This window comes from Piliocolobus tephrosceles, chromosome 1, assembly GCF_002776525.5.
Source record: "Piliocolobus tephrosceles isolate RC106 chromosome 1, ASM277652v3, whole genome shotgun sequence".
Lineage (NCBI taxonomy): Eukaryota > Metazoa > Chordata > Mammalia > Primates > Cercopithecidae > Piliocolobus > Piliocolobus tephrosceles.
Window position 1 is genome coordinate 187,215,608 of NC_045434.1, and position 15,237 is coordinate 187,230,844.

General features: G+C 39.9%; 1 protein-coding gene across 10 annotated transcripts in view; it reads right to left on the reverse strand.

The window, feature by feature from the left end:
- Positions 1 to 4,998: 4,998 nt before the first annotated feature.
- ZMYM4 (zinc finger MYM-type containing 4) overlaps positions 4,999 to 15,237 on the reverse strand; it is a 157,347-nt gene continuing 147,108 nt past the window's right edge. For 4 of the 10 annotated variants that reach the window (XM_023232235.1, XM_023232240.2, XM_023232236.2 and 1 more), the window contains 4 exons: positions 12,856 to 12,967; positions 11,182 to 11,430; positions 8,370 to 8,499; positions 4,999 to 7,486 (listed from right to left, as the gene is read on the reverse strand). In XM_023232235.1, coding sequence (XP_023088003.1) covers positions 7,279 to 7,486; positions 8,370 to 8,499; positions 11,182 to 11,430; positions 12,856 to 12,967 — 699 coding nt within the window. In that variant the 3' untranslated portion in view covers positions 4,999 to 7,278. Of the gene's footprint in view, positions 7,487 to 8,369; positions 8,500 to 11,181; positions 11,431 to 12,855; positions 12,968 to 15,237 lie in introns of those variants that run through there. The other 6 variants (XM_023232237.1, XM_026457203.2, XM_023232238.1 and 3 more) reach the window with 3 other exon arrangements.

Below are 15,237 nucleotides of genomic sequence, written 5' to 3' on the forward strand. Positions count from 1 at the left end.
TGTTGGCCAGGCTGGTTTTGAACTCCTGACCTCAGGTGATCTGCCCGCCTCAGCCCCTCAAAGTGCTGGGATTACAGGTGTGAGCTACTGCACCCGGCCCATTTTTTGTATACTTTAGATATAAATCCTTTGGTGGTTTTAAACATTCCAAGGATCTTCACTCTGTCATTTATGTCCTCCATATCCTTCACTGAACATTCTGATATAATAACATCAATCTTTTTTGTTTTCCTCGTATGGTCTGTGCTTTGGGGATTTTATTTAAGAAGCTTATTTATCCTCGTGCCTAGATCGCAACGTTCTCCTACGTAATTTTGCCTTACACAGTTAGATCTTAGGTCAATATCCAGAGTCCACCTTTGGACATAATGCTAGTGAGGAATTCTGTTTCTTTCATGTGAAAAGCCAGTTTCCCAACACCATCGACTAAAATAAACAAAGGTCTTCTGTATTATTTAATAACGACTTTTCTTTTCTTTTTTTTAAGACACGGTCTTGCTTTGTTGCCCAGGCTGCAGTGTATTGGTGAGATCTCTCCTCACCACAACCTCCACCCTCCGCCTCCAGGGCTCAGGCAATCCTCCTGCCTCAGCCTCCAGGGTAGCTGGGACTACAGGTGCACACCACCACACCCAGCTAAATTACTGTGTATCTTTTGTAGAGAGGGGGTTTCACCATGTTTCCCAAGCTGATCTCAAACTCCTGGACTCTTGGTGATCCGCCCTCCTTGACCTCCCAAAGTGCTGGGATTACAGGTGTGAGCCACTGTGCCTGGTCTACTAAATACAGTTTTTATTGCTACAGTTAATAGTGTCCTTTTTCATTATATTCCCTAATTGGTTATTACTCTTGTAGAAAATTGCTTAAAATTCTTATAAACTTATTCTGCATCTAACAAGCTTAGACAAACTCACTTTTTTTTTTTTTTTTTTTGAGATGGAGTCTCACTCTGTTGTCCAGGCTGAAGTGCAGTGGCTTGATCTCAGCTCACTGCAACCTCCGCCTCCCAGGCTGAAGTGATTCAATCTCCTGCCTCAGCCTCCCGAGTAGCTGGGACTACAGACGCCCGCCACCACGCCTGGCTAATTTTTGTATTTTTAGTTAAGATGGAGTTTCACCATGTTGGTCAGGCTGGTCTCGAACTCCTGACCTCGTGATCCGCCTGCCTTGGCCTCCCAAAGTGCTGGGATTACAGGAGTGAGCCACTGCGGCCGGCCAAACTTACTTGTTTTAAGAGTTTGTTGGCGGGACACGGTGGCTCACAGCTGTAATCCCAGCACTTTGGGAGGCTGAGGCAGGTGGATTACCTGAGGTCAGGAGTTTGAGACCAGCCTGGCAAACACGACGAAACCCCGTCTCTACTAACAGTACAAAAATTAGCCAGGCATGGTGGCAGGCGCCTGTAATCCCAGCTACTTGGGAGACTGAGGCAGAAGAATCGCTTGAACCTGGGAGGTGGAGGTTGCAGTGAACTGAGATGATGCCATAGAACTCCAGCATGGGTGAGAAGAGCAAGACTATGTCTCAAAAAAAAAAAAAAAAAAAAAAAAAAGTTTAATTCTCTTCATTCTTATATATGTACTTGAACATCTGAAAATGACTTAAATGTGTTTTCTCAGCAAGGTGCGGTGGCTCACAACTGTAATCCCAGCACTTTGGGAGGCCGAGGCAGGAGGATCACCTGAGGTCAGGAGTTTGAGACCAGCCTGGATGACATGGTGAAATCCGTCTCTACTAAACATACAAAATTAGCTGGGCGTGGTGGCGCATGCCTGTAATCCCAGCTACTTGAAATGCTGAGGCAGGAGAATTGCTTGAACCTGAGAGACGGAGGTTGCAGTGAGCGGAGATTGCGCCACTGCACTCCAGCCTGGGAAACAAGAGTGAAACTCCATCTCAAAACAAAATCAAACAAAAACAAAAAAACACAACAACAACAAATGTGTTTTCTCACCTTCCGATATTGATCATCTTTTTTGTTGTGATGAGAAGTTCCAGTTCCATTTAGTGGTAACGTGACAGTGGCATTATTGGTGTGTTCGTTAGGATGCTGGTTTGGCTACTTTAATAAAGATAAAAAAAAAGGGGGCTTAAAGAAGAAGAAATTTCCTCTCTGATGTGAAGGTCTGAGCTAGCAGGCAGGCCAGGAGAGAGGTTAACATCCGTGAGGTTAACGTGCTTCTGCTATGCTGTCCTTCCCCACATAGACAAAACCAGTTTGCCATGACCATGTTCATGTTCCAGATCAGAGGAAACAGGGAAAACGAGAGCAGCATGCATGTTCCTTTTAGGAATGTAGCCTGGGAGATGTAAACGCACGTCTGTTTCCATGTCATTGGTCAAAACTTCGTCCCATGGTCACTCCTAACTACAAGTTAGCCTGGAAACTACACTTTTTTACCAAGGGAGCCACTGCCTAGCTAAAACTTGTGGGGAAGGAGCGGTTCTGTCAATGAAGTGAAGCGTGGGGAGATTGCTGTTGTACCGTTGTCTTGTTCCTAAACTGATGACATATATAACCTACCAAGTAAAAGAAGTTTCACAGATTTAGGGTTTTTCATCCATTTTAAACATAAATTTATGACCTGGCATTCATATGCAAAGTAAAGACATATAAATAGGCCAGGTGCGGTGGCTCATGCCTGTAATCCCAGCAATTTGGGAGGCCAAGGCAGGCAGATCACCTGAGGTCAGGAGTTTGAGACCAGCCTGCCCAACATAGTGAAACCCCATCAAATACAAAAATCTGCCGGGCGTGGTGGTGTGCACCTGTAGTCCCAGCTACTCGGGAGGCTGAGGCAGGAGAATGGCGTAAACCCGGGAGGCGGAGGTTGCAGTGAGCCAAGATCGAGCCACTGCACTCCAGCCTGGGCAACAGAGCGAGACTCCATCTCAAAGAAAAAATGAAATATTGGCCAGGTGTGGTGGCTCACACCTGTAATCCCAACACTTTGGGAGGCTGAGGTGGGCGGATCACTTGAGGTCAGGAGTTCGAGAGCAGCCTGGCCAACATGACAAAACCCCGTCTCTACTAAAAATACAAAAATTAGCCGGTGTGGTGGTGTACACCTGTAATCCCAGCTACTCAGGTAGCTGAGGCAGGAGAATCACTAGAACCCAGGAGCTGGAGGTTGTAGTGAGCCGAGATCGCACCACTGCACTCCAGCCTGAGCAACAGTGAGACTGTCTCAAAACAAATAAAAAAAGAAATATAAAGAAAAAACTAACAAACTCTATCACATGCTGTTCCTATATATACTGATACACATGTCCATTTCTTTCTTTTTTCTTTTTTTTCACTCTGTCACCCAGGCTGGACAGCACAGTGGCCTGATCTCGGCTCACTGCACCCTCTGCCTCCCATGTGCAAGTGATTTTCCTGCATCAGCCTCCAGAGCCACTGGGATTACAGGCGCCTGTCACCACGCCCGGCTAATTTTTGTATTGTTAGTAGAGATGGGGTTTCACCATGTTGGCCAGGCTGGTCTCGAGCTTCTGACCTCAAGTGTCCACCTCGGCCTCCCAAAGTGCCGGGATCACAGGTGTGAGTCACTGTGCGTGGCCCCATTTTTCAATATAGTGAAAACATCACTGGATTTTTGTGATGTTGATTACTACTGATATACATATAAGCAGAAGTGAAGAATTTGTAATTTTGATTCAAATATGTAGAATTGGTTATATAGAGCATTATGTTTTGCAGAAGCCAAAGTGCTGAACTTAGTAAAAATTCAGACTATAGTGTGGGAATTAACATTTACTTAAAGTGTTAGTACAGGCCAGGAAATTTGCATATATTATAATAAAAAATACCTGACATTTGAAAGCCTACCATGTGCCAGTCATGACTTAATAAGGGAGTTATGTCCACTTTATAGCTGAGAAAACTGAGGCACAGAGAGATTAATTTTTTTTTTTTTTTGAGATGGAGTCTTGCTCTGTCGCCCAGGCTAGAGTGCAGTGGTACGATCTCGGCTCACTGCAAGCTCTGCCTTCTGGGTTCATGCCATTCTCCTGCCTCAGCCTCCCGAGCAGCTGGGACTACAGGCACCCGTCACCATGCCAGGCTAATTTTTGTGTTTTTAGTAGGGACGGGGTTTCGCCATGTTAGCCAGGATGGTCTCAATCTCCTGACCTCGTGATCTGCCCACCTGGGCCTCCCAAAGTGCTGGGATTACAGGCGTGAGCCACCGCGCCCGACCTGAGGTTAAGTAATTTACCTAATGTTCTACAACCAGTAAGTAGAAACACTAGGCTCCAAAGCCTATGATCTTTCCACTATGTAACAATACCTCTCAATCACTATTTTCTTCAATGATGATAGCACAGTATAATAACAGACAAGTGCTAGTCTACAGGAGTTCAGGCTATTATTGCTTCTTTCCTAAAATTTCAACTCAGTACCCTAGGAGACATGGTTGGAAAACTAAAGTCTGAATTCATTGAAAGAAAATCATTTTACGTTAGACTTTTTGGGAAAACCTGTTTTATAAATTTAGGATTGTCACAAGGCAGGTAGGTAGAAAGTCGATACGGAATTTGAAAGTACAACTGCATAATATCAAGACAACTCTGAAGTCGAAGGAAAATGCTATTTAGTCTTACATTCCTGTTTTAAACATGTATTTATACTTAAGAATGAACATATTCTTTATTCTAGTCTTACAATTTCATTCAAGTGAACTGATGCAAGCTTTGTAAATCTCAAAAAAGGTTGCCTGAAATGATATGTATAAATGAGCTCTGATATTTCTACCTGTTGGGACTTTGAATATAGTCAGTAAATTAGCTAAATATGAGAACAAGTCTTTTGAAGGAAAAAAGGAAATAAAAGAATTTGCAATGAAAGAATATGTTTACTGGACTACGTAAAAAAAAATTTCTTTCTTGGAAACTGCTCTCTTTGTAATTTTACTAACTGCTGAGTCATACCAATAAGGTCAATCAGAAAAAGGGATTTCAAATTCTTTCAAGACATAAAGAAAAAGAACTCACCCATCAAATACAAATATACTATTTTATTCTAAGGGAATATTTCTGTGGTTTCTGCAAGGGGAAAACCTAAAAGTGGTTAAAAACCAAAAAAGAACAGAAAGGATGATTTAGATGTTTCTCTTTTTGTTTGATGTTTTTTTCTCCCCTGGAAAAAAAAATGTAATTTTACACAATTTTCATAAAACTAAAAAAGCAATAATCAGACGCACACATCAACAGCTACACTTATGAGGAATGACCAATAATTAATCAATATTTTCTCTTATGAAAAAATTTAGGGTTCTGGGCAACTCTGTGGACTAACATGCAAATGAAATCCTGATACAGTCATTTATCTGGGTATTGGGTGTTCTCAGTAAAAGATACAGATTTTTTTTCTTTCTGGTATTTCATAACAATTTATCTACTATGCTAACAATATTTGTTTCTTCATACAACTACAGAAGGGGAAAATGTTAGTGTTTATACAAACCATAAAATTCGTATAGTGGGGACTAATACACTTGCTATTTCTGGATAGTTTATTGGCAGACTTATCAGACAATCCAATTATTTGTCCTCCATATCAAACAAGGTATGGAGTAAGAAGTTTTCCAGTCAGAAATGACAAACACAGATGGAATTAATCATACAGAATAGGGGCAGGTTTGCTTCTTTCATACAGTTCTTGGTAACAAAAATGAGATTTGTTACAGGCAGAGGGACAGAACCATCAAGCACACAATGTCAAAAGGCCTACTTTTTTCATTTTAGTTTTACTTAAATGCCTTTTATTTGTTAAAAAAGAAATACACCTGTCACCCCCACCTAAAAAATGAGATATCCTGAAAAGTCTTTCAAGATTAAAATTTCTAAGAGGCTTTTTGACATCTCTCAGTTTTATCATAGCATCAAATTAACCTTAGCTAAAGAAGTTCTGCAATTGGCAAACGTCATAAAAGCTTTGATTCAAAATTTTGTGGGGAAGAAACTGAGAATGGAGATGAGGGAGATGGGCTGATATGCCACACACACCTGTGACTTGCAATCCTCATAGAACTACTGAAACAGCTAGAGTTTGGAATAATGCTCTAAGACCTGCTTATGGATATGCAAAAGACAATGTCTTTGTATCCTCACCCCAGAATCCCTATTTTCAAGTTTCATAGGGCAACAAGGTCATCTTCCAAATGCTTTGTATAGGAACCTAACTAGGACCTTTTCTACCATAATTCAGATAGCTAAATAATACTGTATCTTTGTGGAATCACTCACAGGTTTGCCAGAGTAAGGAAAGAGACTATCCTTTTTGAAATGACAAGGGCCTCCAGAAACTGGTGCAAAAGACAAAATAAGAGGAATTGTTTGGGAAGTAGGAGGGTAAAACAATGGGAGAAAAGCTGCCATTGGGAAAAAAAAAGAAAATAAAAGGAGAACCCCCATTTCTGTGTACCACAGCTCAGGCTGTGAGACAGCAGCAAGAAGGGCCCACACCCAGATAAGTGGGCATTTTAGTGGGTTTTTACAAACATTTCAAGACACTTGGGGTCTGATAGGCTCCACAGATTTTCTGTGTGCATAATTAGTTTGTGGAATATCATCCCCTTTACCTTAGTTTACCCACATCGAGACCCAACGCTGAGAAGGCTTGACCCAGAAAATGAAAGGGACACATTACTGTTAACAGCAGTGAAGGTCGTTTTCCCTGATGTGAGGGGCCCACGGCAAAAGCTTCTGTCCTTCACATGATTGGCTTGGCAGTGAAAATCAAAATCAATCAAGACCACTTCACTATCTTTTTTAAAAAGTTGAGTATTTTTATTGGGTCTTCAAATCTGGGTCCCACAGTCCTCATGTGATGTCACTCTTAGCTCTGTACTGATCTCTCCTCTGGCTTTTACGGAGGGCTTGCCCAAGTAGCCTACTGCAGCCAAAGTGTCACTCCAAAGCTACCTCTCTAAGGTCTAAGGTTACTATGGTAGAGTTTTATACAACAGTTTTCCTTAAAAATATTCCACAATTTGTTACTCCCAAACAAAATAAGATTATGCACCACTCGGAGAAATTAGTCATTCTGAAGATGTCTAAGAACTATATCACTGCCAAAGAACATTTCTCAGTTCATATTCTTTCCTTCAATTTTCATTTGCACATCCACACTGTGGGGTTCACAAGTCATCTGTTTTCCATGATCTTATAGTCAAGTCAAGAGGACTTGGACTTTTACATCGTTTTCCAACAGCTGGATGCATTCACAGTTTGGTGCATACCAATATGTATGAAAATAAGAACCTCACTTCCGTCTTAATCTGATAATTCAACATCAGAGTCTTCAGATTTGGCTTTGGCAAGTTCTTCATGTACCTCCCTCACCATGAGAATACGTGTTAACATGGTGTCCAGGGTTCCAGGGTCTATCGGGAATGTGGAGTACCACATGGGGCTATTCGGGACACAGGAGCGCTCAGGTTGAAGGTAAAACACATCATTCCTCTGCTTCACACTTTCAGAACTATCCACAGGAACAAAAAAAAAAAGAGAGAAAAGAAAATCAGAAATCAAAGAGTATAGGAAATATGTACCATTCTTAAGTAAACTGAGGTTTTTGCCATTAAAAGTAATTAAAAGGGCAAAAATTGCAATTATTTTTGCATCAACCTAATATGGCTCTCAACTTTTCTCCACTGTGACTCACAATGGGGAAAGGAATGTACCCACAGAGATAAAGAGTTTACAGGAATATTTCCTCCCAGGAATAAACTGAAATCCCATTGGATTGGAAGTGAGTATAAAGTTAATATAAGACAAAGTGTAAATCACAAACTTTAGTACTTCAAACATTATTAAGAGCAACAAAAAAGTCAACTCACATGTGACAGGCTAAGAACCTCATATTGGAAGTGCCCAATATCCTGGAATGAACCCCAAGGGCACTCAATACACATTATCAAAGGGCAAATGCAGCTATTACAGTTCTTTCAGAAAAAAAAGTGTTACAACTCTAAAATCATAAAGTTTCCCTAAGAAAAGGACTACTTAGAAAATTTCAATGCCTTAAAAATTGTTTTTCTATTATAGCTTTAGCAAAACAAAATTTCTTTTCTATACAAATAACGAAACAACTACAGATAAGATATCACATAAAGGTTGTACAACAGTTGTAAAGATCAAACAATAGCAGCGATTCTTGCTTTTGAAGACATTTTCCTAAAATAATTATGAAGACAAGGTAATTTGTTTTGTGGTTCAAAATCCATATAGATAGGACAATGGGGAAAAAATTCATGGTAAACCCTTGTCACGGGTCAGCTACTTTTCTGATGTTCAAGCATCTGAAATCCAAACTATGTTAACTGCCTTCTCAGTGCACTGTATTTAGTTCAGAGAAAGATTACCATTTTGACAGGTAAAACTCATAAAGTCGGACTGGGCATCTTAGTGGATTGTCAGTATTCTCTGCCATCTCCACCCCAACTGGAACCTCATCATCTTCATTTCGTTTCCTCTTGCCAGCAGTCAGTTTATCTTGAGAAAGGAAATAATAATCAAAGGATTATATTAGAAAAGTCTGTTCTTTGAGTCTCAAGACGCCAATGAGCTTTGCTTCGCAGCCAGAACTTCGTCATTTCCTCCCTTTCACTCACAGTCATTCAACAAATACTGAGTGCCTATGAAGGTCCCAGACATTATTTTAAGTGTTGGGTTCTATGGCATTAAACAAAGTCCCTATCCTATGAATTTTATGTTCCCCTGCTCACCAAAGTGGGGGTACCATGACAAAAAGTATGGCACTGGAGAATGTCTCTATTCTGAGCCTGACTTTATTAATAAACTTTATCAGGCACAGCGTTCCTAAGACATAGCAAGATAAAGCAGAAAGAAGGGTTCCACATGTTCTTCTCCTACAGTAGAGATCAAGACAGAAGTTGCCATCTCTTTTTTTTTTCTTTGAGATGGAGCTTTGCTGTTCTTGCCCAGGCTGGAGTGCAATGGCGTGATCTCTGCTCACTGCAACCTCCACCTCCCAGGTTCAAGTGATTCTCCTGCCTCAGCCTCCCGAGTAGCTGGGATTACAGGTGCCTGCCACCACGCCCGGCTATTTTTTTTGTATTTTTAGTAGAGATGGGGTTCCGCCATGTTGGCCAGTCTGGTCTCAAACTCCTGACCCCAGGTGATCCCCCCACCTCGGCCTCCCAAACTGCTGGGATTACAGGCATAAGCCACCGCACCCGGCCACCATCTCTCTTTTAAGAGACGGGGTCTCACTCTGTTACCCAGCCTGGAGTGTGATGGTATGATCACAGCAGCCTTGAATCTCCACAGCCTTGAACTCCTGGGTTCAAGTGATCCTCCTGCCTCAGCCTTTGGAGTAGCTGGGACTGCAGGTACAAGCCACTGAACCTACCAGAAGCTGTCATCTCTATGAGAATATTTCTACTGTGAGGCACTAGTACTGGGCATCTACTCAAATTTATTTGTTCGAATACTGTGAGAAATGGCATCTTTTTTGGGAAGAGAAATTATCAGTAGAGTTACTATTTGGTAAGAAAAGAACAAACCATTTTTCCCCAACGGTATTTTGCAGAGACCAAGCATTATATAAGGAAGTCAGGGTGAGGATATGGAGAGTGGGCTCTTTCTTTCCCACTTTTTACATTCACTCCTCAAGAGAACACTAGATGGACCCAAGGAAAAAAGGTTTTCTTTTTTGGGGGGGAGACAGGGTCTCACTCTGTTGCCCAGGCTAGAGTGCAGTGGCTCCATCACAGCTCACTACAGCCTCGAACTCCTGGGGTCAAGCAATCCTCCCGCATGAGCCCCCCAAAATATTGGGATTACAAGCATGAGCCACTGCACTCAGCCTGTATGTGCTCTTAACAACTGGTATAGGACTTTCCCCAGCTTCCTGCATTAGTACTTCAACAAAATTCACCTGTTTTCCATTTAGAAGCTACCTAACTAGAAAGACTTTGCTAGTTACTCACTTAGAAAACAAGCTGACTTCATTACTAATCATGTCAAGCACCTAATCAGCAAACAGGGAAACATTATCAACTGAGGCTGGGCGCAGTGGCTCACGCCTGTAATCCCAGCACTTTGGGAGGCCGAGGTGGGTGGATCACCTGAGGTCAGAAGTTCGAGACCAGCTTGCCCAACACGGTGAAACCCCCGTCTCTACTAAAAATACAAAAATTAGCCAGGCGTGGTAGCACACACCTGTAATCCCAGCTACTTGGGAGGCTGAGGCAGGAGAATCGCTTGAACCTGGGAGGCGAAGGCTGCAGTGAGCTGAGATCACACCACAGAACTCCAGCCTGGGTGACAGAGTGAGACTCCATCTCAAAAAAAAAAAAAAAAAAATCAAGATATATGTAAAACTATATATAAAAAACACATATATAAAACTAAGGAAACAGGACACAGACATTAGGTGAAAAAGATAATCTTAGTCAATGAACAATTCAGAAAAAAGTTTATACAAAGTTGAACATCACAAATACAGATTTTAGTTTTAGTGATTTAAATTCTCACACTCAAAAAATGTATTTCACTCTTAGAAATTGATTTTGGGAAGTTCAGGACTTACGATTCTGTTCAAAAATAATAAATTTAATTTCTAATCCTATAATACCAAGATTAATTTTTTAAACATTAAAAACAAACTGTTATTTAATGGGCTATTTTTGAAATGCAAGAAAATAAACTTTCTAATAAAACTGTCACTGCTATTATTCTATTGTGTACAAAAGTGGTATATTGTAGGTCACCTTTTAAGTTCCTTCAGATTTTCACAATGTTAACTAAAAAGAGAGGCTCTGGTCAAAAAAAGATTTAGAAACAATGGACTACAAGTTCTGCAGGTTTAACTAGTGATTGACTCATCTGGTGCTAGTAAATCAGTGATTCTCAACCCTGCTTGTATTTTTTAATTCCCTGAGAAGTTTTAAAATGCAGGCTATTTGAGCTCTACCCAATTAAATCAAAATTTGTAATTTAAAAGCCAATGAAAGTATATTGAAGCACGTGATTCTTCTCACTTTGAGGCCAGCCTTTGACCACTCTCTGACAATAGAGAAAAATATTCAAATATTAAAATAAAGCTACACTTTTCCACATCTAGCATTTATAATTACCATTCTGCAGTAACTCTATTTTAGTATTACTACTAAGACTGTAAAGAGAAATCTGACAAACAGCATCCCATACCTGGTTCTGACTCCTGCTTCTGTAAAGGTGGGAAGAACCTCAGATATGTCATCTTGGTACTGTACTTCAGAGTCCTGGTCCGTCTCATCACATGGGCAAAGGAAAGCTTCAAGTGCTCAGTAACATTCTTTAGTTGGAAGTATTTGGTATTGAAGAAAAGGAGGGTGTTTAAAAGGACGATTGGCGAGTAAGCGCCCAGCTGTTTGCACTCCCACAAATGCTCTTCTTCAATGCGAGAGAACATGTAACCTAGACAGAAGAAGGGGTACAAGAAACAGTACTGAGCTCCTGCTAAAAAAGACTAAGTAATCTCTCAAATTCTAGGATATGGAGATATAAAGAGAAAGAATGATTATTCCTCTTTCCCCTCTTCCTTATGCAGAAAACCAGAAAAGGCGCCACAAAGAAAAAGGCAGATGATTGCACTCAAGTAGACACTGTGAGAGTCTCCTGAAACCGTTTTAATCTATTGATATTTTAGATTAGGGGTTAAGCTGTCTTTATAAAGGGCCAGAAGGTAAATATTTTGGGATGTGTAAGCCACATAGGCTCTGAACAATGCTGTTGCTGTAGAAAATAAGAAGCTGTAGAGAACACATCAACAGGCAGAGCTATATGCCAGTAAAATTTATTTATAGTCATATAATTTTTTTTCTTTTTTTTTTTTTTTGAGACAGGGTCTCACTCTGTCACTCAGGTTGGAGTGCAGAGGCATGATCAGGGCTCACTGTAGCATCAAACTCCTGGGCTCAGGTGCTTCTCCCACCTCAGCCTCCTGAGTAGCTGGGACTAAAGGCACCACCACCATGCCCAGGTAATTTTTTTGTATTTTTTGTAGAGACAGAGTTTCACCATGTTGCCCAGGCTGATCTTGAACCCCTGGGCTCAAGTGATCCTCCTGCCTCAGCCTTCCAAAGTCACACCTGGGACTACAGGTGTGAGCCACCACACCCAGCCATGAATTTAATATAATTTTCACATGATGAAATAGGAATTCTTAAATAAAGTTTCCCAACTATTTAAAAATGTAAAACCAATTTTTAGCTCATAGACTGCAAAACAGGGAGCAGGCCAGATTTGGCCCATGGACCACAGTTTGCAAACTCCTGTTGGAGATCATTAAGCTTACTGTGAAAGGGGCTCTGCAGCCCGACAGAAAGCTGCACATATTACTAAACATAACATCGAACCTCTTCACTCACCTCAGCCTGAGACTTGGAGTGAATTATGGACTTGTCTGACGGTATCTGGTCAATGATAATTCAAGGACGAGGACTTAACTCTCTTAACAACAGTTCAGTATACTCTAACAACAGTTCAGTATACTCTAACAGTTCAGTATACACACAAACTACTAAAAAAGGTCCACTGTTAGCAGATATGATATGTGAAAGCTACACCAATGCTACCAGATCAAAAATGGCTTCTAAAAAGGTAAATGTAACTTCAAACTATTTTATATTTTTTGCAGTTAGTATCTATACATGTGCTATATGAAATGCACAGTTTTCCTAAAACAATCAACAATAAACCAAAGACCTTCTCCTCAGAAGTCCAAATATGCTATAAATCTGGACAGAAATAAAAATGAACAATTGTTTTTAAAGATAACCATAAAACTTAAGCAATTTAAGAAAGCATATCATGAAAACAATAAAAAAAAAATCACCCTACCATTAGGAAGTATTGTAGGTTCCCATATTTTCAAGAGTTTGGTAAGTTCAATCATAAATCTGGAATAGGGCTCAGTAAAAATGTTATCTATTCTACCATTTTCAAACAGGTACTACAAGAAAAAAAGAACATACACATGTTGATAAAAAGAAAACATGAGTTCTTAAAAATTATTGTAAGAAATACAGTTTACCCTTAATTTTTGCCCTTACAATATTATAAACCATGTTCAACCTCTCAGTACTTTAGAGATAGTTGTTAAAACACTAGAATTCAAGCTAAAGCTCCTTCTCGTGTTAACACATTATCTTCAGCACTGATCTTGCAAGGTAAAGTTTTTTATTTCCTTTTAAAACATGGATGGTACAGAAGTATTATAAAGAACCCTTTACTTAGTTCCTAAAACTGACATACTAAAAATTGGTTCCAATGCACATGTTCCAAATCATGTTTTTCCTGATTCATGATGTGTATCTGCACATGTGCTCTTTTGTTTTTTACCCTAGATACAAGATCATTTCTTGCAATAACACAGTTAGTTAATGTCAGTTGACCTGAGGAAACCCAAATTTAAAAACTATTTATTTGGAGCCTTCTAACTACAGCTCTCAACTCTCTGCCCCACAACCTAGCCCTCAAAAAAGTTCGAGTCTAATTATAGGACATTAAACTATGTTAATTATAACCATCAACAACCATATCATGGGCTAGAACAAAAAGAATAGCTATAGTTTAAAAATGTATTGAGCCAGGAATGGTAATCCCAGTGCTTTGGGAGGCCAAGGTGAGAGGATCACTTGAGGTCAATAGTGCAAGACTAGCCTGGGCAACATAGTGAGACCCATCTCTACAAAAAATTTAAAAACAAACAGCCAGGGGTGGTGGTGCATGCCTGTAGTCCTAACTGCTTGGGAGTCCGAGGCAGGAGGGTTGTTTGAACCTGGGAGTCTGAGACTGCAGTGAGCTATGATCATATCACTGCATTTCAGCCTGGGCAACACAGCAAGACCCTGTCTCTTTTAAAAAGTACTGACGGTGCAGGTCAGATAAAATCAACTGAGACAGGGATACACCATGAGTGGTAATAGAATCCAAGGCAGCATGTAATTACATGATAAAAGTATTTTGGTGTTTTTAAGATTTAGTATTTTTAATTTATATTTCCGTGGCTATCTTGGTTTCTTGCATTTCTATGTATGATTTGGAGAAAATTATTTCCGTTTAAATTTATTCTGGCTAATAAAAATTACCACTTCAATAGGCATTTTTATGAGGCCTCCTCAAAAGCAATTTATGATCTTATTGGCAGATTACAGTTTGTTGTAGAATAGTATTCTTCTCTTTCTTCTTTTAATATAGTCATTTTCAAGCTTAAAAATATATCTTCGTTATTGAAAAAGTTCAAAATAAAAGTAGACTATTCAAACTCATCCCACAAAGTCAACTACTATTCATATGCAAAAATATTTCCAATCCTTAAGAAATTCCTTTATACAGAGGTGAGTTTTGTACAGTTACAGAAATATATAAATACATATAACACAACATACAAGTTTTTTAAGAAAACTCTCTTCCCCCTTAACCAGGAACAAGACAAAAATGCCTATCCTTGCCATTCTTCTTCAACATTGTACTGTGAGTCCTAGCAGAGCAGCAGGCAAGAAAAATAAATATAACGCATTCAAAAAGAAAAGAAAGAAGTAAAATTATCTCTAGTTGCAGATGACAGAATCCTATATATAGAAAATCCTAGAGAATGCACAGAAAAATGAATTATTAGAGCTAATAAGTGAATCCAGCAAAGTTGCAGCATATAAGCAACACACAAAAAATCAGTTGTATTTCAAGCTAGCAATGAACAATCCAAACAGGAAATTAAGAAAGTTCCATGTTTACCAAAGCATCAAAAAGAATAAAATACTTGAGAAGAAATGTAATCAAAATGATGTAAGACTTACACACTTAAAACCACACAAAACTGCTGAAAGCAAAAATTAAAAACTAAATAAATGGAAAGACAGGCTGGGCACAGTGGCTCATGCCTGTAATCCCAGCACTTTGGGAGGCTGAGGCGGGCGGATCACCTGAGGTCAGGAGTTTGAGACCAGCTTCAACATGGAGAAACCCCGTCTCTACTAAAAATACAAAAATTGCCAGGCATGGTGGTGCATGCCTGTAATCCCAGCTACTTGGGAGGCTGAGGCAGGAGAATTGCTTGAATCTGGGAGGCAGAGGTTGTGGTGGGCCGAGATCGCTCCACTGCACTCCAGCCTGGGCAACAAGAGTGAAACTCCGTCTCCAAAAAATAAAAAATAAAAATAAATAAATAGAAAGACATCCTGTACTCACAGAACAGAAGATTTAATAATGTTAAAATGGCAA